Source organism: Ceratotherium simum, chromosome 32 (genome assembly GCF_057802395.1).
Source record: "Ceratotherium simum simum isolate JZ-2026a chromosome 32, ASM5780239v1, whole genome shotgun sequence".
Lineage (NCBI taxonomy): Eukaryota > Metazoa > Chordata > Mammalia > Perissodactyla > Rhinocerotidae > Ceratotherium > Ceratotherium simum.
The window spans coordinates 4,384,132-4,411,072 of NC_141931.1; the positions used below are offsets into that span (position 1 = coordinate 4,384,132).

At 39.2% G+C, this 26,941-nt stretch overlaps 1 protein-coding gene across 1 annotated transcript in view; it reads left to right on the plus strand.

Moving 5' to 3' along the window:
• Window positions 1-11,477: 11,477 nt before the first annotated feature.
• The window catches only part of KIF5B (kinesin family member 5B), a 47,218-nt gene continuing 31,754 nt past the window's right edge, over window positions 11,478-26,941 (plus strand). The window contains exons 1-2 of the mRNA XM_004425248.3: window positions 11,478-12,030; window positions 19,787-19,874. Of these exons, the coding sequence (XP_004425305.1) occupies window positions 11,905-12,030; window positions 19,787-19,874 (214 nt within the window). The 5' untranslated portion in view covers window positions 11,478-11,904. The remainder of the gene's footprint in view (window positions 12,031-19,786; window positions 19,875-26,941) is intronic.

Consider the following 26,941-nt stretch of genomic DNA (forward strand, 5'->3'; position numbering starts at 1 on the left):
GTGAGGGAGATCAGCCCTGAGCTAACATCCGTGCTAATCCTCCTCTTTTTGCTGAGGGAGACTGGCTCTGAGCTAACATCTATTGCCAATCCTTCTCCTATTTTTTTCTTCCCCAAAGCCCCAGTAGATAGTTGTATGTCATAGTTGCACATCCTTCTAGTTGCTGTATGTGGGACGCAGCCTCAGCATGGCCGGAGAAGCAGTGCATTGGTGCGCTCCCAGGATCCGAACCGGGGCCGCCAGTAGCAGAGCACCCACACTTAACCGCTAAGCCACCGGGCCGGCACCAATAATAATAAACTTTTATTGAGTACTTATTATGTGCCAGGTCCTTTAATCTTAGTTTAAACAAGAACACACAGACACACATATACATTTACATGAATAATCAATAATTTTCAAGGACAGAAAAGAGAAAAAAATATGTAAGAAAGAAGCATTATCCTAAAGATATCATATTTTGGAAGGATGTAACTCCCACAGTGAAGACAAATGTTGGAAATACTACTCAGAACAGTATAGCTTCTCATTCTCTTGGATCTTTTTATTAGAAAATAGAGTCTTTTCTATCGAAAAGTCCATTAACATGTTTTTCCAAAAACAGGGGAACAAGGGAACAGTCTGCCCTCAGAGATAAGTTTAAGCCTCCCCCTCTGGCAACATGAAGCTGAATCTTTGAAATTATAAGTATCTCACAGTTTTAAAGATCCCAGGACTCAGATAATTAGGATAAAGTTATCTGAGCTCCTCTCCCTCCAGTTGGTCTAGAATTGAGAGTACAGGCTTGAGAAGGGCATAAGTTCCATTTACCCCTGACAAAGCAAGTCTTTAAGGTCCCAACTTTTTCAGTTTTTATAGTCTTAATAGGAAATTACTTTAAATTTCAAAATTCATGAGATGTATAATTGAAAATTTCAGTTATGATAACAGTGAAACTATAAACTTACTATAAAATTTTAATAATTTTTTTGTGTCATATTGTACTTAGGTAAAAGTGTACTGCTGTCTGCAATTTAATTGGAAATGCACCAAAAAGAAGATGGATCAATGGATGGGTAGAGTAATGGATAGCTGGGTGGATACATGATAAAGTATAGTGAAATGTTAGTGAATGCAAAATCTAGGCAGAAGGTATACAGATGTTAGACTATCAAGTTCTTTCAACTTTGCTGTAAGTTTAAAATTTTATTTTTATTCTTAAAAATTTGCTGTAAATTCAACAATTAAAGGTGAAGGAATACAAAGATAGAACAATAGAATCCTTAATCATAAAGAGCCCAGAAGCACACCCATGAGTATATGGGATCTTGGTGTACGACAGTAGCAATATAAAGTAGCTGGGAATGATTATTTAATAAATGATGCTGGGAAAAGAAGTTGTCTATAAAAAAAACTTAGATTCCTACCTCAGTCAGCCCTTTAGTCTAGTCTTTTCCACTGAACTGCTCCAGGCCTGTTTTTTGTCTCTATTGGAACCCCAGGGCCTGGTGCCTACTATGTGGTCAATAAATATTTGTTGAATGAAGAATACAGAAATGAAGAGCTCAGTCCTGGAAGACACACTGTGGGTTGTGGGATTCCTGTAATCTGTGCTGTTGCCAAAGGTGGGCAGTAAAAGCCAGGGAACTGAGTCCTGAGTCCACCCTCTTTTCTGTTCCTCATCAGCTGAGCTAAAGCAACTGGCACATGGACTCCTGATTGCCAGTAAACATACTCAAAATGAGCACTATGAGGGTGTCCCACCTTCATTCAGGGGCTGACGGAGCCCCCTTGAAGACTTGCAGGAACGGAACTTGTGGCTGTTTACACTTCTTAAGGCTACAAAAAGTGGGACAGGAGAGTAGGATTTGGGGGGGGCGGGGAGCAAGAAGGAAATAATAATGTAGAACTAAATGACTGACCACAAGTTACAGATTATATATACACATAAAATATATAGCATAGATATGTGTATTAGATGTATGTAGATCTGTGTATTATATATGTGTATAGATGTATGTATATATGTCACATATATTATATACATGTGTGTATGTGCAAAGAGATAGCAAAGAATTCTATTATGAGCTTAGGCAGATCTTGCACACATTTTCCTTATAGCCCTAAAAAAGGAGAGCAAGTTATTTCACAGTGAGTCAAATTTCGCAAAAGATAATTTGAACTACTTTTGCATATTGATTTGAAGATTTTGTAGTCAGGACATACATTGTACTCTGATGCTGGTAAGTCATGTGCTTATTCTCAGCACACCAATGATAAAAGGTAAAATCTACATGTGAATTATAGATACCCTACTGCATGTGAATTATACTCTAATTAGAGTTTCCATTTTGACCTGCTAAATCAATCCAAGTGTGTTTTGATCCATTTTATCATAAACATTTGTATTTATATTTAGTATAGTCTAACATTCTTATAAGACTACTAAATCTTAAAAGTCATAGAAATAACCCAGATAAAAGTGCTTTATAGATCTCCGGTTTTCCTCAAGTATAATATAAGGTAAAATGGAAACTTGGCAAATATTCTATGTATTACTGTGTATTATATAGATTGTGTATTTGTTACCTAGACAACTAATATGAAAAATGTATGCTTCCCACAAAAAAAGAATAGAGCCCATTTTGTCTTTGCTTAGATAAACCGAATATGTAGCATAGTAACTCTCCCCTTTATTTTAATACGTAAATCCAAACAACTTTAGAGTAAATCAAAGAACATGAAGAGTGGCCAGTAAAAGAAATTCTTAATAACAAAGATTCCTCCTACCTAAAACCTTTGTTTTTATTGACTGAATGAAATGACACATTTTCCTTCCAGTGGTTTCCTCACTCACAGATAGTAAAGTCTGCTCCTTAGTCTCATGAGCATTAGAACCACCAACTGCAGATGAAATGGGTACAAACCACTTTTAGAAACATCAGTCACATCCATTTTAATTGTTGTGAATAAAAGCTTTGATGCCTAATAGGTTCATCTAGCAAACAAGCTATTATAACACTATTTTACTACTAGAACTGTTTAATTACTAGCCATAAATGATATATTTATAGTTCCAGGATCTTGAAAAAGACCACAACCCTTATAAAGATTGTGTTTATACGCTTTGCCATGGTAAATGACTTGATTACTTTGTGTATTTGCACAGGTGAAGCCCAAAGGTGAGGCTGCAGTTGTCCTGATTAAGGTAGTACACTCCTGCAAAAGGCTTAACTAGAATAGACATGTTACAACCTGATGAGGATTAGGGTGAGAGAATCTTCACCTTCTTGACTTAAAGAATCTCCTATTTAATCCTGTCTATCACTAAGATGCCTATGATACAACATCAGGCTGCATTCTTAATAATTATCACAACTTAGGGCCTCCAAAATAAGAGGGAAAATTTCATTACCTTTCTAAATAGGCTTTGTCCTGACTTCTGATCCTGTGGTGTAACAGTAATGAACAAACTGAAAGGCAGGTGGGCAGTGGTGACACGTCACGGTTCAAGGTTCCAAGGTTCTTCAACATTAAGAAACACACCTAGAAGGAGTTTATTATGCCTACCAGTTGGAAAAGCTGAAAGTACCTGAACCCTGGGAAGATGTTCACTAAAAATGAATTTCAAGTTCAGCTTGAATGCCTTTCAATTCAGCTATTCAGATATTTGGTTTTTGGTTTGTTTTTGATAAAGAAAACAGCAGGGCTGGCCCCATGGCCTAGTGGTTAAGTTCGGTGCACTCCGCTTTGGCCGCCCGGGTCCAGTTCCTGGGTGCAGACCTACACCACTCGTCAGCGGCCATGCTGTGGCAGTGACCCACATACGAAATGGAGGAGGATTGGCATGGATGTTAGCTCAGGGTGAATATTCCTAAGGGAAAAAAAAAAATGTTTAAAGAAAGAAAGAAAAGAGAAGCTGATGGAAGGGCACAGACTGACAGTTCCTACTGTATTAAAAATCAAGTCTTTGCAGAAATAGACAATTAAAGACTTCCTAGATGCCCTGAAACATTGGTGTAGTGGAGGCTGTGATATGACACCCAAACTCTCATATCCCCCATTTATGACTGATGCTTATGGTGGCTCACAGCCTCCCTGGGCATTGCCCTCCACAGAAGGGAGCTGCCTTACCCCCAGGGGAAGCCAACATCCAATGACTAGCCCTTTATCTCAATTAGAACATCTCTGATGGGCCGTCCCTGCTCCAGAGCTTTCCTATAAAATCACTTGAGGCCTCTGTTGCAACTGCGTGACGGTTCAACTTCTCTGCTTACTACTGCTTCCCTCACTCCCTTGCAGGTGTTGTTGAGAGCATTTGCATTTAACACTCTGCAAGCAAATTTCTGCCTCAGAGACTTTTCCCCATCAAACCCAACCTAAGACATATGGCAAAATTCTTTTGTGGGATTAAAAGAAAGACCCATTTTTACGTCATTGGAGATTATTGCTCTATTAATTTGGTTTGAGTCAATGAACTGGCTGGAGCAAAATTCCTGTGGATTGGTCTGCTTAATCCTAGGGGTATAGACTTGGCTGTATATATGTTAATTTTAAAAAGGAGTCTGAAAAAATTAAAAATTATAGAATATATACAAGTCAGGTTTTTTAAAACTAGAATTAACAAGCTTGCCAAATCACAGTAAATATATGAATAACTAAGAGACACTCTTCAGTTTCTACTTTCTCAATTATGCACATTCTCCTTATAATACAATTGTTAATATTGGTTACTTGCTGAATAAGAATGAAACCTTGGGTATTGAAGACATGACCAGTCTGTACCTGGTCAAAAAGCCCAATGTTTTGCATACAAGAGGCAGATTTTGTGAAAGATTCTGACTGTCATCCCTGATATCAACTTCAAAATATCAGGAAGTTTCCCCAAAATATCCATTTTTTGTCCTCTTGTGGCACTACTTTTATAGAATCTATCCCTGTGACTTATTCTAACTCCCACCACTAGACTAGGACTTCCTCAGTGGGAAATTATTCACATCTGTATTCCACCACCTCTTGAGCAGAGCACAATAATTAATAGGCACTCATTGAATTCCAGTTTCAATCAGTACAGAAAGATTTATTAGCACTTATGAGATCCTAAGCACTGAGCTAAACATTGCTGGAGAAAATGAGTCACAGTTACTGCCCTCAAGGAATTTATTATATTCTTTGGATTATAACATACTTAAACAGCTAGACCAGTTAATGTGGCCAATTAAATATGGCAGGTTGAATATTCACATTTATCTTTGATCCCTCTAAAGTTCCACTAAAATAACAGTAAAGCCCTAAAGAAAACTTGAAAGAAGATCAGAAGCAAACAGGATTTCAGCAAAATATTGGAAATGTGTAACTGCCTAAATAGCCTGGAGAATGCTAAAACCTAAACTTACAGGGCAGAAAGCCAAGAAGTAAGTCAATTCTCCATACAGAACTCCAGAAAGCCTCAGGAATTGTAGACACCAGGAGACAGGGGTGGAGGCTAGGGCTGAAAATAGGAAGATTCAGTTGAAATTTTATATTGAGAGTTGTTAAAATGCAATCTCCCTCCCCCCAAAAAAGTGCCAGAAGATTGCCCCCTCCCCCAGCACAACAGAAGGAAGGAAGCTCACTCTGGAGAAGTTCCGCCATAGAGGCTGTGGACTGAGGGACACTAGAAGAGAGGGTGAGTTGCCTTACTGAAGACAGGGAGATCAAATTCCACAAACTGAATGTTGAGATCACCTAACCCTACCCATCTCAAAGAAAACTGGCTGCCAGACTTATGTTCATCTCATAAGAAATTGGAGAATTCCTCTCTGGAGAAACTAACCAGTACAAAAGAGATGTCTATGTAAAATGACATTTAGAATTTCCCTAATGAAATTGCTAGGTCCTGCCCAATCACTTAGTGGTGAAACCCATCAATCTACAAACCCTACTCACACGCCCAGAGCTGCCAGTAAGTGTTTTAGTTTCCTATTCAAATACGTTATAACATCAAGGGTCAACACACATTTGAGGAAATTCTCTAACATGAGTGACAGAGACCAAAAGAAATCACTGAGAAAATTTAGAGAACAGGAGAAAACTAAAAAACAAAACAAAACAGATTCTCAAACTAAGAGAAGATATTGCTCTATGAAGCAAGAACAAATTGCATTAAAAACATCTATTTAGAGAATAAAAATTCAGAAAATTATATATATATATATATCAGGGAGGGATCAATATATCAAGGAAATTTTGTCATATATCTATATGTATCTGCCTATCTCTATCTTTTTTTCTCTCTCTCTCTCTATACAAATATAATTATAATATAATTATATATATAATATATATATAATAACCAACAGAGAGTTGAAAATAAACTTGAGAGACTCTCCCAAGAAGGAGAACAAAAAACCAAAGAGATGGAAAATAGGGGAAGAAAAAAAGACAGAAGTATATATAAAAAGATACTGAAAGCTGCCTGGAAGAAAAATGTAGGTCACATACAAATGATCAGGACCCAGAAGGAATCAGACTTCTCAACAACAATAGGACTTAAAAGACAATGGACAAATGCCTTCAAAATATCAAGGGTAGCTTTACACTTCTGGTGGAGATTTGGAATGTATTAGCAGTAAACAACTGGGAAAAAGTGAGGCAAGTATTAACTCTAGAAAAAACAAAAAGTTGTACAAAATAGGCAACGTAATTATAGTGGCATAATTATATAGCTAAGCTGTGAATAATAATTACTTAGAATATAAACACTATATACTAATTTAACTAAAAATGGTGATACAAATATATTGAGAAGATAAGGAGAAGACAGTGTACGTCTTGATTTAGATAAGGGGCAGTGTGAAGGAGTTATAACTTCATTTAATAAGAATAAATAATGAATAAATCAAGAAGCAGCAGTAAAAGAATGTTATTTAGAAACATGGAAGTAAATACCAGAAGAAATTGCCAAAAGAGTTAAAGTGAGTGGCCCGAAGAATAGAAATTAAGATTGGAGCAGGTGGAGCAAAAACTTCTATTTTTCAATGTTGTTGTGTAATTTTACTTTAAAACTATGAATATGTTATTTTGATAAAAATATTTTTAAAAATATGTTTTAAAGAATTAAACTATGGTATTAAGGAGAGTTCAGGGATTTTCTGTCTGACCTGTGAAATAATTTATGCAGAAATACCATTTGCAGAAGTGGGACTTGAGGAAAGATAGATAGGATTTGGATGGACATAAGGGAGAGACACTCAGGGTGAGAGCAGTATGACCTGTGTAAGAGGAGATAGTGAAAATGCCAGTTGTCAGGAGTCAAGAAAGCAAGTTGTAAAACAGTGGGAAAATCCTACTGATACAAGGGGAAGTCAGATTATAGAAAGCTTTGGAATTTAAGTAGAGGAATTTGAACTTATTTGAGTAAGAAAAAAGGGAGTTGTAGGTTCTTGAGCAATGAAATGAAGTAATAAAAGCAATGTTTTAGGAAATTTAATCGGAAAATTTCATGCAAACTAGTGGATAGGAAATTGTTTAGTCTTTTTCACCATTATATCCCCAGCAGCCATCTCAGTGCCAGGCTTATAGCAGGAGCTCAATCCATATTTACTGAATGATCAAATGGGAAAGAGGCTGGGAGGTGTTGTACTAATCTAGTAATCTAGGAATGAAGTAGTAGAGCCTTGAACTAGAAAAGGGTAGTGGAAATGGAAAGGAACAAGCATCTGTTGTACACATTTGAAAAAGTGAAATATTATAATTTCCCACTCTAAATGCCCATTTTTTAAATTTTTTTATTTTTTTGCTGAGGAAGATTCACCCCGAGCTAATATCTGTGCCAATCTTCCTCTATTTTGTATGTGGGTCACCACCATGGCATGGCTGACAACGAATGTTGTAGATCTGCGCCCAGCAACTGAACCGGGCCGCTGAAGTGGAGCACACTGAACTTAACCGCTAGGCCACAGGGCCAATCCTAAATACCCTTTTTTAAAAAGTCACTTCACATTAAATATGAAACAAATTTTCTTACAGTAATAATGTCATAAACAGTGGTTATGTTCTTATACCTCCTCCAACTATTTATAATAACTCTAAAATATAGTCCAATCTGGGGCCAGCCCAGTGGCATGGAGGTTAAGTTAGCACACTCCACTTTGGTGGCTTGGGGCTCGCAGGTTCAGATCCCAGGTGCAGACATATGCACCACTTATCAAGCCATGCTGTGGCAGGCCTCTCACATACAAAGTAGAGGAAGATGGACAGGGATGTTAGCCCAGGGCCAATCTCCCTCAGCAAAAAGAGGAGGATCAGCAACAGATGTTAGCTCAGGGCTAATCTTTCTCACCAAATAAATAAATAAATAAATAAATAAAATATAGTCCAATCTAAGTACATCTATTATACATAAGTAACATTTTAGAGGATTATTTCCAGGAGATAAAGTTCCAAGTCATAGGTTATTATTCCAGTTATCTATTGCTATATAACAAATTTTCAAAATTGAGTAGCTTAAAACAATAACCATTTTATTACATCTCATGATTTTATGGATCAGGAATTTGAGCAGGCCTCAGCTGGGTGATTCTTCTGTGTCAATTGAGATTACTCACTGGTAATCAACTGGTGGATGTGCTGGTCTGGAAAGTTTAAGGTGGCTTCCCTCACAAGTCTGGTGCCTGAGTGGGGATGGCTGGAAGGCTGGGATCAGCTGGGACTATTGACTAGAGTGCCTACGTATATATGGCCTCTCTGGCATGGTGTTCTCAGAGGAGTGGGTCTTCCTATATGGCAATTCAGAGCTCCCTGAAAGAGTGTTCCAAGAGACTTAAGTGGAAGCTATAAGGCTTCTTCCCAGTCTCAGATAGCACATAGTGTCACACTTCTGCTACATTATATTGGTTACAAGTGAGTCAAAGGGCCAGCCAAGATTCAAGGAAAGAGGCTCCACAACGGTGTGAATCCAGGTAGGCATGGTTCATTGGAAGACTATCTGTAGTGGCTAACTTCCACAGTGGAGATTTCAGGCTCTAAATCTGCATAGATGCAGGTACCACTCATTTTCATAAAAAAAAGTTACGTTAATGAGTCTCAAACTGTACTCTCAGGGAAACCTGCTGTTTCACTGCCAATGTTGAATAATGGTGGTCCTTTCCATATTTGGAAGAAAAACTGGGATTAACCAGGTTTTTTTAAATCAATCTTTTGTTTCCTTATGAAAATATTTCTTAAACTCTATTGCCTGATACCACTATTCCTCACTAGTGTGACAGGACAATTTTTAGAAATATATTGTTTTTCACATAGCATTTTTCACCTTCCCGGTCCTGTGCTAAGTCAGGCTCTTTGTGCTGCCTTCCCCAGAAGTGTGTATGTCAGATCCGAAAGCAGAAGCCTCTTGCAGATACTTCCCTTTCTGGATTTTGTTTTCATAAAGGCTGAGCTTCCAGAATCTGTTGTGCAGGAGGAAGGAAGGGGCAAATGTTGACAGGCAACAGAACTGTCTTGAGCAGCAGAGGTTCCTGGAGCTTCACTCCTTGGCCCTTCCATCCACCTCCTTTCCCTCCCCACACCCAAGAAATTTCCTGAGTCACCTCTTTGGAGCCCCTGTTCCATGTAATAGAATTTGAAAATCACTGCTCTAGAACAATCATTCCTCAGATTTTCTGAGTTGGGGAACAAACAGGAATGGTGGAGGGGAAGTTGAGGAACTTCAGATGCAGACCATGTTTCTCTTCCACATGTACAGGAGGTGAAGGAAATAGTGAAGTAACAGGTGATTGCAACTTTTTTAGCCTGGGAGTATGGAAGAATGCTGATACTGGTCATCAAAACTAGAAAGTTGAGTAGTTGAATTAAGTGTCGGCAGGCAGTAGAGGATAATTAATTTTATCTCTGGAATGCTAAATTTGAGGTTAAGGTTGAGCATCCTAAACAAAGTGGCCTACAAGCAGCTGGAGAGATGGGAATATCACACAGGTGACAAGATCAGGGTTGTAGATAAGAGATTCCAGCAATTGTTGAAGCTTCTCTCTCTTTTCTCAGAGAGAAAAGAGCAGAGGGCTGAGGACAGAGCCTTCATGAGATTCTGCTTGCAAAGGTTGAAAACTGGTGGCCCACCTGCCACAACAACCTCCTTCTTGGAGTGACTACTGCTTTCTTACTCACTGAGGACTTGGTTCTCTAAAATCATAGACTATTAGAAACTGCTGTTTGAAATTATATCGGTAAGAATAAAGCATTCCACTCATGCCTAGAGGATCTAAGACAGAGAATCAGTCTTGATTGATTTCCAAGCCAGGTGTAGAGCTTTGGAAAAGGGGTTTCTGAAGACAACATTCCATATCTATCTTAACTTGGTAGTTTCCAAGGAAACAGGACCTTGGGTCCGCTTGTAGTCCAGACCTGGGACCACAGCTCCGCTGTGTTCAGAGCCCATCGAACACACAGCTTCATTTAAATTTTACCTAAATTCCACACTTCCCCCAACGCCCTGTAACAACTCCATCTTTTCCTTTTTTTGGCGAGAGGCCCCATGGTTCCTCTGGTGTGAGCTCTCCCTCATCGCAGTGGATCAATAAACCTGAATTCGTTGGACTATGGATTCATTTCTGGATGATTTGGTGAGGACAGAGGGCATTGGAGGTTTTCATAGTCCAATCCTTCATTTCACAAACAAAAACTGGGGACCAGAGGAAGGGTTCCTAATTGTTTTTGTAGCTCTCCTTCCACAGCACCTCAGAGCCACTTCTACCTGAGGAGTTTTTATGGTATCCGTGTTCTGAAAATTGGAGGCGAAATCAACTGTGGAGTGGTTTTCCTTAGACATGTAATCCACAATTTTATCCAGGCCTTTTAAGACCATCTTGACGCTCCAGGTCAGTCATTTCTAGTGTTGAGACTGACGAGTTCCATACGTTTATTTATTCCCAGGGAAGCGGAACCTCGGAGTCACTGAGGGCCTTCTCCCACCTCATCCTACTCTTTGACATTTCTTCAGCAACCGCCTTCATTCCTTAGGAGAAATTCCTTTTTTCTTTCTTATTCCTGTCTCCCCAACCCTCTCTCTCAGGAAAGAGCAACCACTTAAACCAGAGTGCCATGTCCCATCCCTCATTCAAATCTTCCTTTTTCTGGCAAAGCGCTCTGAGAGGGTGGGCTAGAAATCAATTTCATCTCCAGACCAGCCGGTAACAAACATTTCCTTATAGAAATATAGTATTTTATGTGAACAAACTACAAAATAAACTAGTTATAAAGACTCCCTGTCCCCTAAAAAATAGGAAGCTAAATGCGTCTACTTCAGTTCTGGGGAATTCGGCGGCCAGATGGTGAGGGAAGCGGCAGCCGGGTGACCGAAATTACTGCGGTGAGGGACCGTCCAGTAACACTCGAATCTGCGACCCCCGGGCGGAGACTGGCGGCGGCGCGGCCCGGCTCGGCCGCGGATTGGTCGCCGGGCGCAGGGGCCCTCCGCGCATGCGCCATGCTCCTCCCGCGCCGCCCATCCCACCGCCCCGTCGCCCCTCCGCGGCCTTAGGAGTGATCGGGAGACAGCCGGCAAGCCGGCGAGTGGTCTGTCGGGAGGGCAGACTGTGGGCCCGGCGTGCTCTCTCCGAAGAAGAAGGAGGGGGCCACTTTCCCGGTCTGCAGGATCCCTCTAATCCCCGCCGCGTGCCCAGGCCGGCGAGGAAGAGGCCGAGGAGCCGCGGACGCTCCACCCGGCGCCGCCATGGCTGCCATGATGGATCGGAAGTGAGCCTCAGGGCGACGGTTGCCGGCCGGCGCTTCGAGTCCCGGTTCCCCGGCCGCTCCCGCCGGGGGAAGCGCGACGCGGCGGGCTGCTCCTGTCTCGGCCTTCGCGACCCCAGACCTTCAGCTCGGGCCTGCTTCCTCCAAGACTGAGCGGCGGGGAGTGGCTCCCGGCCTCCGGCCCCGGCAGCAAGGAAGATGGCGGACCCGGCCGAGTGCAACATCAAAGTGATGTGTCGCTTCAGACCTCTCAACGAGTCCGAGGTGAACCGCGGCGATAAGTACGTCGCCAAGTTTCAGGGAGAAGACACGGTCATGATGGCGGTGAGTGACCCGCACCCCCACGCGCCGTCCCGCGCCCTCGGGCCTGACGGGGCCTGGAGCTTGGGGAAGGGGCGGGTGCAGAATGAGGGAGCGGTGGTGTCCCAGAGCCCCGGGAGTCTGCAGGCTCCGATCCCCCAGCGGAGCGCGACTGCAGCCCCCGGCTCTTCCTGGTCGCCCCCACCCCTGCTTCCGCGCCGGCAGACGGGAGGCGCCCGGTTCCGCCCGGGACACTCCCCTACCTGGGGCGCTGGAGGAACTGTCCGGGGAGCGAGTTCAGTGCATGCGATTGCCAGGGTGTCTGTGCGTGTGCATTTGTTGGGCTGAGGCCGGTGGTGTGTTGGACTACCCTCAAATTTGCCATTCGTAAAGTAGGGGAGATTAAAGTTCAGCTAGGAACGTTGAGCTCTAAATCAGTCCTGCTCTACCTTAGATAGTAAAGATATTCAGTTTATAGAAACATAACTGCATGTTGAGCTATATTTTGTTTCTCCCGCGGGAGGAGGAAAAACGATCAAACAACTACAAATATACCTGCTTCTCAAATGTTTAACCACCGCCTTTTGAGTGATGAATGAATTTTCATGTTGACAATTAAAAATGACTAATCGAGGACTGTAAAAAGAATCTTGAGTTTTCTTTTAAAATCTGAGTGATCAACTTTGTTTAATCTTCTAGCAAATCTAGCCAATTCAGTTCGGGTCAAGTAAGTGCCCAGGATTTATGGGGTAACAGTCTAGGGAAGAGTGTTAGCTTTTTTGTGTGTATATCAGACAAAGTATTATAAAAGCAAGCTTTTAAAAAAAGATAAAATTTGACCAGTAAACTAGATTTCTTGTTAGTATTAGATTCCTATTTCTACAGTTAAGATCCATCTTGAAGAAAATTAATTTTGATAATCCCAAGGATGGTGAGAGATATTGTCCATTTGTAGTATAAAATATAACCAGAGTTGGCTGAATCATTGTAAGGGAGACTAGAATGTAAGGTTGATTTTTTTTTGAAGTCTGATCTCTGGTATTGAAAGGTCTCTGAAAATAACATTCCCAGTTGAAGGAGATTAAAATGGATAGTAAGAAACTGCATACAGAATAGTGAACTGTGACTAAAAATTAAATTCATCTTTCTCGGTAATGCCATGTGGCAGAACTTTTTTCTATATTGGTATATTATTTTATATATTATATTTTCTATATATGGTATATTCTACATACCATGCTATCATGGTAAAAAGTTTTAACGTTAGTTTTTTTTCTTATGGCATTCTGTGTTTAGCATATTGTTTGTGGAGAGTTTAATTTGGAAATAGGACAGTGTCACAGGAGATGGGACATTGATGATTAAAAGCATTGACATATAAGACTGGCTAAAGTTCTTTAGAGCTTTTATGGGAAAGTTTCCAAAGCTCAGCTTTAAAAAATGAATGTCATAGCTCCAAAGTTGCTCGGTAGGCTTTTGGCAAATGAGCCATTAGGTTACTAACAACTGCCAGCCAGCTACTACTGTGCAGACTGTCAGGCTGGTTCTTTGTTAACAAGACCGCAAAAACTCTTGCCATAATGTCATCAGAGTGAGGCCAATAAGTTAAGCACAGAAGTATTACTTTCTTTAGGATGACATGTTTTACATAAAATCGGAGGAGGCTTGCAAGGCCTGGGTTGTTAGTGGGCAAACTTGAGGCTACCAGTTTCTCACGAAGAGTTTTTGTGATTACTCAACCTCAACAGTGGTTGACACATCAAAGCTATTTTCCTTTTAGACTTGTGTTAAGAATGTCTTATGTTTCTAGATTTGTATGTGTGTGTTTACACAAATCTATAGGTATCACTAAGATTCATTTGTTGGAATGCTAGAATTTAGAATTCACAAAATGTATTAAGATTAGGTTAGAAGACAGCCTTCTGATGCAGCCCAAATATGACATAAAATATGAAGAAAGAGCTAAAGGAAAATAAATAATTACCACAGGAAGCACACATTAGTTCTAGGTTGTTTTCTTTGGATAAAGTTATCATAAGTTCCTTATATAAATTTCTTTAGTAATATAAATAAATTTAAATGATAATATTAGAAATAATGAATAGATGATTGCGTTGTGAATCAGTAATGCAGTTAGTTGGCCTTTAGGTAAACTAGTAAGCATTTTAGTTTGGTTTTTTTAAAAAGTATAAGCAAAAATACAACTGAGTGACATAGCCTTAAAAATTGTAAGGCAACATGTTTAGTTTATTATTTGCAGGAACTAATCTTTTGCATATAGTAAGTTATTAATTACTCTGAGGTCTCATATTGTTCAGTTTTTTAAATGAATTATTTTATTATTATTTTTTGGGGGGGTGAGGAAGATTGGCCCTGAGCTAACATCTGTGCCAATCCTCCTCCAGTTTGTATGTGGGATGCCGCCATAGCATGGCTTGATGAGCGCTGTCTAAGTCCTTGCCCGGGATCCGAACCCGCAAGCCCTGGGCCACTGAAGTGGAATGCGGGAACTCAACCACTGTGCCACTGGGCCAGCCCCAGAATCATTTTATTTTTTGAAAGATTGTTTGGGAATTTATAAGGGCAGCTGGGAGGAATGAAATTAGAAAAGCTCTAGGTAAAATCATCTCTTGGTTTGTTTTGTTCATTTTACTGGATCCTGATCTGATTCAAAATAAATAGTTAAGAAGGAATTGCTGCTGTGCAGCATTTAAAACTAAATTATTTTAAACATGATTTAAAAACATTTTGTTCACAGTCTTCTAGTTAAATCAAAATTTAAAGAATAAGTATTTTAGTTTATAATGTTACAGAATTATAAGTATAATCAGTGCTCATGTAGAAAATAACTTTTAAGGATTCTGATTTTCATCTAAGTTCAGTTTCCAATACTTTGTCCAAACTTTTTTCTTGTTACACATGTAATGTGATTTTAGTATAATGCAACCTCATGGCAGGCAAATCTTATAATCTTATAGTGTTTCTCTGTGTTTTGTGTTTATACAGATTTTTTTTGTAATTAAGTGCTTGGTGAACTGCTATAAATAATCACATATTGAATGAAATAAATGAATTATTTTATTAAAGCCTTTAGGTGATACAGGTAGAATCTGTTTGCTTTAAATAAGAGAACTTGTTATCCACAAAAAAGAGAGGACAAGGGAAACACCTTTTGTAGTTCAAATGAGCCTGCTGAAAACGTTGGGGAAAATGTCGGTAGAAAAAATTACTCCTGTATCTATTTATGCATCATAATAGTGGAACATGCATGTTTACATCATTAAGTATGTTTACTAATCATCATTCCTTATATGGTATGCTGTAGAGGCTGCCAGAACAAAAAATAGGCTGTTGTAGTTCATTGAAATTAGAGGAGAATAAACTTAATTCTCACCTAGTTCCTTGCCTGTAGCACACGATTTCCCTTTTCAAGTGAATGATGATTTGGTGTTTGATCCTGATTACCATAAGAGTGAAATTAAAAGAGAAGGAGCCATCATCACAGACCTTTACAGTTGTGGAATGTTAGCCCACAATCAGTGTCAAACTAAGGAAAATCTAGTGTGATATAATCCCATGTGATCTCAAGATCACTATTCAGAATTCCAGAGAAAGGCATATCCCTGCCAGAAGGGTGTCCTTCATAACCAAATTTGGTGTTCAGCCTGGTCTGTGCAGACTCAGACAGGAACCACTTCGCTTAAGAAATCTAAGATATGGTTACAGTTCAAATAAATTTATTCTTATTTGGTTTTGTCCCCTGGAAGTCTAAGTCAGATGTGAATGCATCTTGTGACTTCGAGTATCTTCGAATATTCATAGAAATAAGGGCTGCATAATGTACATTTCAAAGGTTTTTAAAGAACCAGGTTTTTAAAATACAGGTGTCCAGATACTGAGTTTTCCTTTGTTTATTTGATGGATTATTAGTTAAGAGATGTGCCTTAATTATAGACCATTAGAAATGGTTTTTATGTTTTACAAGTCTTGTTTTTCATCCCAGGAAGCAAGGGTTAGTTAGTAACTTTATAGCTAGAGCTCTAATCAAAACGTTTGCCTTACTTAATAAGATTATAATATAGTTTCAGAATTAAAATAAGACAATTTTGTCAACTTCATGCTAAGCACTTAAGTCAATTTTTTATTTAACAGTGATATAACACCTTTACAAAATCACTCAGTCTCCACTTGATTATTCTTATTTTTGCATGTTCATATTCTTATTTTAATAAGATTGTAGTAGTAGTTTGCATATTTGCTATGAGGTGATGCTGAAGTAAACAGCTGCATAAAGTACTTTTGAGGCAGGCTTTACAGTTGCCTGTTATTTTTGGCATATATCTTTCTTTCTTTCTTTCTTTTTTTTCTGTGAGGAAGATCAGCCCTGAGCTAACATCCGTGCCCATCTTTCTCCACTTTATGTGGGACGCCACCACAGCATGGCCTGACAAGCGGTGCGTCGGTGCGCACCCAGGATCCGAACCCAGGCCACCCGCAGCGGACTGCGCGTACACTTAACCATACGCCGCGGGGCTGGCCCCTGGCATATCTCTTTCTAAATGGTTTATGAGCACTGTTTTTTATTGATGTGAAAATGGAGATATGACTTAAAGCTCAGTAGTGTGTGTTCTTTCTATTTGTTGTTTATTTTAATAAAATTTTATTATTTGATTTATTTTGGAGGGATACAGTTGTATTCATACTTTTACTTATTATCTATTGTTTCTTGCAAGCAAAATTAGAATTAATCCTTTAATTTTGGCTCTTATATTATTTTTCTACACGCCTATTATTAAATGTATATTTTGGCTAATTGCAGTCTCTTCTTGAATGTTTACCAAGTTGTGAGGTTTTTTTTTATTTTTATTTATTTTTTATTTTTTGTGTAAGGAAGATCAGCCCTGAGCTAACATCCATGCTAATCCTCCTCTTTTTGCTGAGGAAGACCATCTCTGAGCTAACATCTATTGCCAATCCTCCTCCTTTTTTTTTTCCCCAAAGCCCCAGTAGATAGTTGTCTGTCATAGTTGCACATCCTTCTAGTTGCTGTATGTGGGACGTGGCCTTAGCATGGACGGAGAAGGGGTGCGTTGGCGCGCGCCCGGGATCCGAACCCCGGGCCACCAGTAGCAGAGCACACGCACTTAACCGCTAAGCCATGGGGCCGGCCCGGTTGTGAGTTCTTTAATGCTAGATGCTGTCTCCGTTTCAATTAGTTAACATCACTTGATAACTTTTATTAGATCCTAGTATACAGGATCTTGGCTTAGTATTCAAGACTTACCCGGCCTTATCCTCTATTATTCTTTGAACCCTACAGTGTGTACTAATTAAATATAATTTCTGAAATTGTGTTACTCATTTACAATAGCTTTGTAGGTGCTAAATATATGTTTGCTGGAAGAGGGAAAATTACTTTCTTTTTCCATAGAAAAAATATTAGCATGGTTTATCTCAGGGTGGTGATTGTTCTTTTGATTGTATTTGTGTTTGTTTTCAGAATTGTTTATCACAAATACATCTTGTACTATCAGTAAAACAATAGATTGTCTTCCTTTAGCCACACCTGTAGAATTGAATGTTAATGTGTCAATAGCATCTTAGCAAAGGGACACTTTTATATATGTCATACATAGCCAAAGAATAATTAGACACTGAAACACCAAAGTGAGGTCATCTTAGTATATCCTTCAGGAATGCGCTCAGCTGCAGAGGGAAAACAACTAATAGTGGTTTAAATAAATAAGAGGTTATTCTTCTCACATAAAAAGTCTGGAAGATGAGCCTTTATACTGTTGCTACTTACTGACTCGTTATCCTCGGTCATCCTTACTTATTGACTTTTCATCAACATATTTTTCATGTTTGCAAGATGGATGCTACAGCTCCAGACATTGATTCCGGAAAGGAGAAAGGGCATCCTCAGCTGAGATGGTCCTTTTTATCAGGAAAACAAAACCGTTCTCTCAGACCTCCCAGCACACCATCACTTACTTGATAGTATCCAGAACTGGGTCATGTGGCCACTAATTGCAAGGAAGACTAGACTAACAAGTAGTTAGTTTTCCAGCCTGTCTCGTGGGAGGTGGCAAGGGGAAGGGGATTTGGGGGAATGGCTTTGGATAGCCCTTTAGAAGCGTCTGCTTTGTGTTACTGTTCCAAGCTTTGGGGAGGGGATTATGGGGTATAGTTTCTAAAAAGTAAGATCTTTTTTAGTTGAGACCTAGGAAGTATTGTATAATGGAAAGGATTTTTTTTACTGGAGTCATGATTGTTTTGTATTTTAGAGCTCAGCTTCCTTCCTTTTCTTTAGAAGAGACTAGAGAGCAAGCAGGCACTTACTTTCAAATACCCAGAACCCCTTTGCCTCTCTCTCATCTTTAGATACCCACTTTCTCTCCTAGATTACTAGGTTATTCCTGCGAGCATTTAAACTTGCTCAGATCTTGCCCATATTAAAAAAATACCTTTCTTAGACCCACAGCCAGATTTCTGCTCTACTTGGTTACCTCCTGTTCTTTTTTCAACCCCTTCCTATCTGACTTTTGTCATTGCATATTTTTCAGTTTTGCCTTGACCTCATAGCTATATTTGGCACAGTCACCTCCCTCCTTAAAAATTCTTATTTGATTTGCGTGGACCCTAAACTCTATGGTGTGCTAGTGATTTTTTTATTCTATGCCTCTGGCTCCTTCTCAGACTGTATCAGCAGTTCCTTAAATGTATCCCCAAGATGGAGGCTCCAAGATCCTTTCAGGGGTCCCAGAAGGTGAAAACTGTTTTCAAAATAACACTAAGATGCCTTTTTCACTGTATTGACATTTGCATTTGATCTTTGCTCCTTGTACTTCAAACTTAACTTCCTTTGATTTCTTGAATGCTACAAGCTCCTTTCTGTGCCTTAGGATCTTTAAGCATCCTATTCCCAATGCCTAAACTACTTCCCACACTCGCCCTCCCCCATGACTAATAATGAAGAGAGCGACGTGGGGTGTGGGGTAGGTGCTGCTTATTCTTCGGTCCTTAAAAATCCGCTCTCCAGAGTATTTCCCTGACATTCTTCTTACTTTCCCCAGACCTGGGTTCTCCTGTTAAATGTTCTCGTAGCACTTTCGTAGCACTCTGTTGCATGAGTCGGAATTCTAGTCACTTAATTGCTGTCTGACCTACTGTTACTTGTGCTGCACTAAGGCAGAGAGTAAATTTGTCTTGGCAATCGTTCCAGCATGGTGTCTAGCAAAATAGTGATTCTGTAAATATTTGCTAAATGAGTGAATGATTGAAAAGCTGTTGCAGTAAACTGAAGCTGAATAGAGTGATGGAAGGAGCCCTGAACTGAAAGACAGGAGATTTGGGTTTGAATTTTAATTTTGTCATCAACAACTTTTGTACCTTGCAAGGACTCTTAGTTTCCTTATCTGCAAAGTGATATTAGTGTTGAAGATAGAGTCTCAATACCTTCTAGAGTAGATGCTCATTAAATAAAAACTCACTCAGCAATATCTGAGTGCCTGCCATAGTAGTACTAATTATTACTGTGCTAGGCCTTGAAACTACAACATAGACTGAAACAGACATTCTTGTTTTTGTGGAGTTTGTTCTAGTGGATTTGTACTTGGTGATCCCTAAGATCCTTTCTACAAAGATTCTGTGATGTGAAGTGATGAATAGTAGGTATCCTATTTTGAAGGTTAAATATATGATGATATCTTTAAAGATGCTTAGAAATGTCCATTCACCTTTAATTTGTGTAGTTGAAACCTTTGTTTCTGTTTTTCAGTCCAAGCCTTATGCATTTGATCGGGTGTTCCAGTCAAACACATCTCAAGAGCAAGTGTATAATGACTGTGCAAAGAAGATTGTTAAAGGTAAATATACTTAACCTGCTAAGTTGTCCTGGCAATAAGTAAAATTTTGTTTGTGCTCTTTCCCATTTACCCAACATCCTATTTTTCATTTTTTTAAAAACTATAATTCCCAACTAATAAGTAATGGTTAGGTTTTTGGTTTTTTGTTGTTTGTTGTTGTTGTTGTTTTTGAGGACGTTTGGCCCTGAGCTAACATCTGTTGCCAATCTTCCTCCTTTCTTCCTTTTTTCTCCCCAAAGCCCCAGTATATAGTTGTGTGTCCTAGTTGTACATCCTTCTAGTTGTTCCATGTGGGACGCCACCTCAGCATGGCTTGAGGAGTGGTGAGTAGGTCCATGCCCAGGATCCAAACCGACAAACCCTGGGCCCCCAAAGCGGAGCAAGTAAACTTAACTGCTACGCCGGCCCCCCTATTTTTCATTTTAATGCCCCTTTCTTCTTAGTTAATTGCAGAAGAAAGTTGTTTAAATAATAAAAGGGTCAAATACCATTAGTAAACATACTGTTGCTCAAACTACATGATCTAGTTTATATACAGTACCTAGTGAAGGGTGTTATAAGAATTATAGTGTTACACACTTGTTCTTGGAAGGTGTGTTTCTATTAGATATTCCCAGGGGAGTTTCTAAGGTAGCAATTCTAGAAATAGAAAAGCATGAGAGTGAAAACAAAACGGCTAGAGAAGTTTCTAAAAAGTAGTAGAAAACGGCAGTCCATCATTCTTCCATTGCATTGTTATTCCTTCCCTGGTAATCTTGTAGTCAGCAGAAAAACCCTTGAGGAATTTAACAGGGGTTGCCAGGGGTGAGAAAAGTGCGTATATTCCAGTTAATACTGTTAACTTATTCTAGGATATTTTTCAATTTTGTATTTTCTAAAATTATAGAACCCTAGAGCTGAGAGGGTATTAAGTGATTATCTGGACTTACTTCTGGTTACTACAGAAATCCCTTTTATCAAAGGGATCTTAGGGCTGGCCCCATGGCTTAGCGGTTAAGTGCGCGCACTCCGCTGCTGGCGGCCCGGGTTCGGATCCCGGGCGCGCACCAACACACCGCTTCTCCGGCCATGCTGAGGCCGCGTCCCACATACAGCAACTAGAAGGACGTGCAGCTATGGCATACAACTATCTACTGGGGCTTTGGGGGAAAAAATAAATAAATAAAATTAAAAAAAAAAAACAAAACAAAAACAAAGGGATCTTATAGTTAAATAGCCATTATTTTATGATGTGATTTATTCCATTTTTTGACAGCTCTAATTGTTAAAAAGTGCTTCTTAGATTAAGGCAAAATCTGTCTTCGTTGTAGCACCAGGGTAGAGGGGTTAGGGTTCAGTATAAAAGTGGACACGTTAAGATTAAGGAGGAGCACAGATAGTTCATCCAGTAACAGGAAAGGTAGAGTTTATGGATGGAAGTAGGTCTGTAGGTGTGATCAAGGGAAAATGTATATGTTCTCTTCATATTAATTCATTTTGTCTGTGATATAGGGAGCAAAATCATCAGAGAGAGTGAGGGTGGGGGAGGAGGTTCTAGGAATAGGTATGAAGTCATCCAGCAGTATAGAAGTGAATGGATTAGGGAAATGGGACAGTATTGCCAGGCAGCATTAAGGGCTCACTTGAGGTTGGCTGCCAAAAGAGTTGAAGTTTACCCATTTGGGCTTTTGCCAGGGGAGTACAAAAGAGGAAAGGAAGGGCAAGAGAATCGAGGATGTAGTGAAGAGAGTAAGAGAGTGATGTTAGTGGTGAACCATGGAATCTAAGGTGCATGAGGGGAAGGAGGACACAGGGGGTTGGGGGTGGGTTTGAGGGACAGTGAAAAAAGGTGTAAGATTAGTCTGTTTTACTCTCGGAGTCAAAGGTTTGTTGGCATCAGGGTACTAGAAGGTGTAATAGGAGGTGGATACTTGAAATTGAGATTAGGGAGGCAGTGCAGTTAGTAATGAAAAGGTCTAGAGTATGACCATGGAGTTGGCATCTGAAGGAGTAAAGGACAAGATCATGGAGAAGATTAGGTCAAGGATCTGAGAGGCCAGGGTATTTCAGTGGGATCATCTACTACGGACATTGAAACCACGAAGAATTACAACAGGAATGGTATTGGTGAGAGACAGTGGACTGGATGCTGAAATCTGCATAAAATGAGGGAGAATTAACTTGTGATTCTGTAAATGATTGCAACAAAGAGGAACAGGCAGTGTCATCTTTTGTTGTAAGCATCAGATCATTTTCAAAATGGTCTGTCCATCGTGAAACACAGTTATATTACATTCTTTGGTTGTAACATACTTTTGTCATTAGTACAGCCTAAGATTACATTAGCTTTTTTAATAATATAAAGTCATTGATTCATGAACTCATGGGCAATTTAAATGTGCAGATCTTTTTCACATCTGCTGCAGCCATTGTTTAACCCCAATCCATACTTGAATATTGTAGTTTTTTAATCTTTAAAGCAAGTGTTTAAAGTGCAAATTCCACAGCCACATGCAAAAAATGAAAGTAGACCATTACCTTACACCACACACAAAAATTAAAGTGGACTAAAGACTTGAATGTAAGACCTGAAACCATGAAACTTCTAGAAGAAAGCATAGGCAGTACGCTCTTTGACATCGGTCTTAGCAGCATATTTTCAAGCACCATGTCTGAGCGGGCAAGAGAAACAATAGAAAAAATAAACAAATGGGACTACATCAAACTAAAAAGCTTCTGCACAGCAAAGGAAACCATCAACAAAACGAAAAGACAACCTAACAATTGGGAGAAGATATTTGCAAACTATACATCTGATAAGGGCTTAATCTCCAAAATATATAAAGAACTGATGCATCTTCTCAACAACAAAACTACCAACCCAATTAAAAAATCGTCAAAAGACCTGAACAGACATTTCTCCAAAGAAGATATACAGATGGCCAACAGGCACATGAAAAGATGTTCAATATTATTAACTATCAGGGAAATGCAAATCAAAACTACAATGAGATATCACCTCATTCCCATCAGAATGGCTATAATTAACAAGACAGAAAACAACAAGTGTTGGAGAGGATGTGGAGAGAACGGAACTCTCATACACTGCTCGTGGGAGTGCAAACTGGTGAAGCCACTATGGAAAACAGTATGGAGATTCCTCAAAAAATTAAAAATAGAACTACCATACGATCCAGCTATTCCACTGCTGGGTATTTATCCAAAGAATGTGAAAACACTAATGCATAAAGATACATGCACCCATGTGTTCATTGCAGCATTATTCACAGTAGCCAAGAATTGGAAGCAACCTAAGTGCACATTAAGGGATGAATGGGTAAAGAAGATGTGGTATATATACAGAATGGAATACTACTCAGCCATAGGAAACGATGAAATCCAGCCATTTGTGACAACATGGATGGCCACTGAGGGTATTATGCAAAGTGAAATAAGTCAGAGGGAGAAGGTCAAATACCGTATGATCTCACTCATTAAGTAGTAGTAGATAACAACAACAAACAAACACATAGAGACAGAGATTGGACTGGTGGTTAACAGAGGGGAAGTGAGGAGGGAGGAGGGCAAAGGGATAATTAGGCACGTGTGTGGTGATAGATTGTAATTAGTATTTGGGTGGTGAACATGAGAACGTGATGTAATCCATGCAGAAATAGAAGTATAATGATGTACACCTGAAATTTATACAACGTTATAAACCAATGTTACCACAATAAACAAAAAATAAAAAAAATAATTAAAAAAGTGCAAATTCCATTTTGTTTATTTTAGCTCTAGATCATTTTGAGTTTTGATTTTAAGTTTCTCTTACTGGGGATCTAAGTTGGCTATCAGCATATTTGATAAGTCTATTGTGTCAAGAACATTGAAGGTTTTTTTTTTAAGGTCTTTATTTTATTTAAAGACATTGAAGCTTGAAAAATATTACTCTATCCCCACTTTTTGGGGGTTTTTAAAATTTTTTTGTTTATTTTTGAAAAATATTACTCTAAATCATTTATAAAATGCTTAATGGGCAGATCTTCTAAAAACCGAATAAAGTTGTTGGCAATTAATGAAATCACACTGGGTATTCAACCAACCAACTTCAGAATCTCTTACCTGCACAGTTGTGTAGTTCGTAGCTTGTCAGCATATCGACAAGTATATGATGAAACTTGGATCCTTTTGTGAAATCATGGTGCATGACTGTGGTATTTAGTATAGTTGAGTGACCCTCTCCAAACAGGAAATGAGGTTAGTTCAGCCATAGCTTTTCCTTAGGTGAAATTTTGGTATACTTGTCTATAGTTCTCGGAATCTATCATTTTTCCCTAAGTTAGTCATCTTCTGTTACCTTTGTTCTCGATGGCTTTTAAAACTTACCTATGGTGGCTGTGAAATTTTTGTCCATGGAGTATAATTCTCTTAGAACATGAAACTTGGTCTCATTTAAAACCCTTCTTTGGCTGTCCTACCCACCTCAGCCTTAAAGTCTCTCTTGACAGTGTTAATTCTGTTGTTCCATTTTGAGGATAATGTTGTAGAAGATGGTAATAAAATAGGAATACCTCTGTCTTATATCATCTGTTAACATTTTATCATCTTTTCTAGGCAGTGCAGGTCTACTCATTCATTATTCTTTTTCTGAATATTTTAAAAGCTCTTTTTAAAAGCCTTAGTTTTTGTTTTGTTTTTGTAAGACTTGCTTATCCTGAGCTTCTACCTTTCTCATGCTGTTCTAGTGATTTTTATCTCTTTTGTACATCCTTGTTTATATAATCTTTTAATAACAGTTTCATACCTACCTACCTTTCTCAGAGCTCTTTGAAATTTATTGTCCTGAAGTCCAGAATACATTTCTCCTGCCTTTTGTTCTGTTTTATTGCTGTTTACAGTTCTAAGGTGACATCATTCTCTTCCTGAAATTTCCCTCCTTTTCTCAAACTTTGGTTGCTTTTACTTCACCAGCAAATTCCTGCTTTACTGTTTGGAACCAAGTTCTGAATAGCAGTTCCCTTCTTTGCTGTGTGGTTAAGAGCACAGACTTTGGAATCAGACAAACCTAGATTGAATTCTAGGCTCTCTGCCACTTTCTAGCTATTTAACTTTAGCAAGTTACCTCATCTTTCTAAGTCTCCGTTTCCTTTTTTGCAAAGTAAGAGTACTGTGAGGATTTAAAAGATGATTCTGAAGAAGTAATACTTTATCCAGGGCCTGGTACTAAGTAAGCACAGAACAGATATCAACTGCTGTTTGTTTCCTCTATTTTCTGAGAAAGAGAATTATTTTCTTAATGTAATCAGCCATAATCCTACTTGGGACAACTCCTAGCCTAAGATATTTTCACTCTGCAAAATTAGACTTCAAGCAGTTGTTACAACAGATACTTCTGTCACTGTCTCTCTGCTGCTTCTATGGCAGCTTTGTAATTTATATTAGAAAAGTATCACCTGGCTATGACGTCTTCCTTTTATCTTCACCCAAATGCCATCCACCATTTTGGAGTAGCTTGGATGTAGTAGTAGCTAATGGGTCTCATCTTGAGCCAGGATATGAATGTGGCAGAGTTACCAATAAATACATGGATTTAAGGAGAGAGAGGAGGTGGGAATAGGTGGTGGGTGCCTGGTGAGGTGTGAGAACAGGAAACCAATTAAATACATGGCAAGTTGGAGTTGGGACAGTCATTGGCAGACAGATCAGGTGGAAGGCCATGGTTAGACACTATTGGTAGGCAAGAATCAGCAAAATGATGGGCCAGCTGGTATTTCTTCTGAGAGGTGGATTTGGTGAGCAAGCTGCCAGGAATGACCTGAAAGCAGCTAGTGCTCTCTGGGCCCAACAGTCTGCTGAGGTTGCATTGCTTTGTAAATTTCTGTACAACTAGATTACTTTATTGTGTATAGGGCTATTACCTTTCCCTTTTTATAGATTCATTAGACTTTTTCTTTTCTTTTCTTTTCTTTTGTGAGTAAGATCAGCCCTGAGCTAACATCCATGCCTATCTTCCTCCACTTCATGTGGGATGCTGCCACAGCATGGCCTGACAAATGGTGCATCGGTGCGCGCCCGGGATCTGAACCCGGGCCACCAGCAGCAGAGCACGTGCGCTTAACAGCTGTGCCATGGGGCCGGCCCCTAGATTTTTTCTTTTGAACAAGATTTACCTACTTTTACTCTCTTGAATTTTGAATCTGAGTGATGTCTACAGGTTTGTTTCCCCTGTATTAAGTAGTTGTCATATATTCGATACTTTCTATATGCCAGGCATCATACTAGGCCTTCATAGATCTCCCAGTACCCACCCTGGCTTCCTGACCTGGACTGTCTGCCACTGTATCCACCTTTAATTTTTCCAGATGTAGCCTGCCATATATTTTAGTTTCTTTGTTCCTTGAAAATATAGTGTAGTGGTTAAGAGCATGTCTTTGGAGCCAATATCGTCTTGGGTTTGCCATCCCAGCTCCATCTTACTAGCTATGGAACTATAGGCAAGTTATTTACCATCTCCATGCCTCAGTTTCCTCATCTGTAAAAAAGGACAAAAAATAGTACCTTGCATAGAGTTTTGTGAGGATTAAATACATTAATATATGAAAAATTATTAGAGCCTGGCACATTGTATGCTCTCAGATGTTACCAAAAATAATTTTATGTGATGACTTCTAATTCTCACAGTCTTCCCCTAAGCAGACATTTTGCTGATGAGAAAGCTGAAGTTCAGAGAGATTAAGTAGAAGGTGATGTGCAGTTGTAAAAATAGTAAGATAGTATTTTACTAAAAATAGTAAAATAGTATTTACTAAAAAAATAGTAAAAAAAAACATATTACTAAATATGTTTTTCTTGTTTACAAAGTATGGAAGAAGTAATATTTGTCCATAGTTGTTCACCAGTCTGTTTCTCACAAGAACAGCAAAAGTATATTTAAAAAGGGGAGGCAGGCTCTAGAAAGATGCTGTGTGTTAGTGATAATAATAATCATTCAACAAGCATTTGAGTTCCTACTGGGTGCCAGGCACTGTGCTAGGAGTTAACACAGTCCTGGCCTTAAGGAGTTTACAGGCTGGTGAGGAAGGCAGATA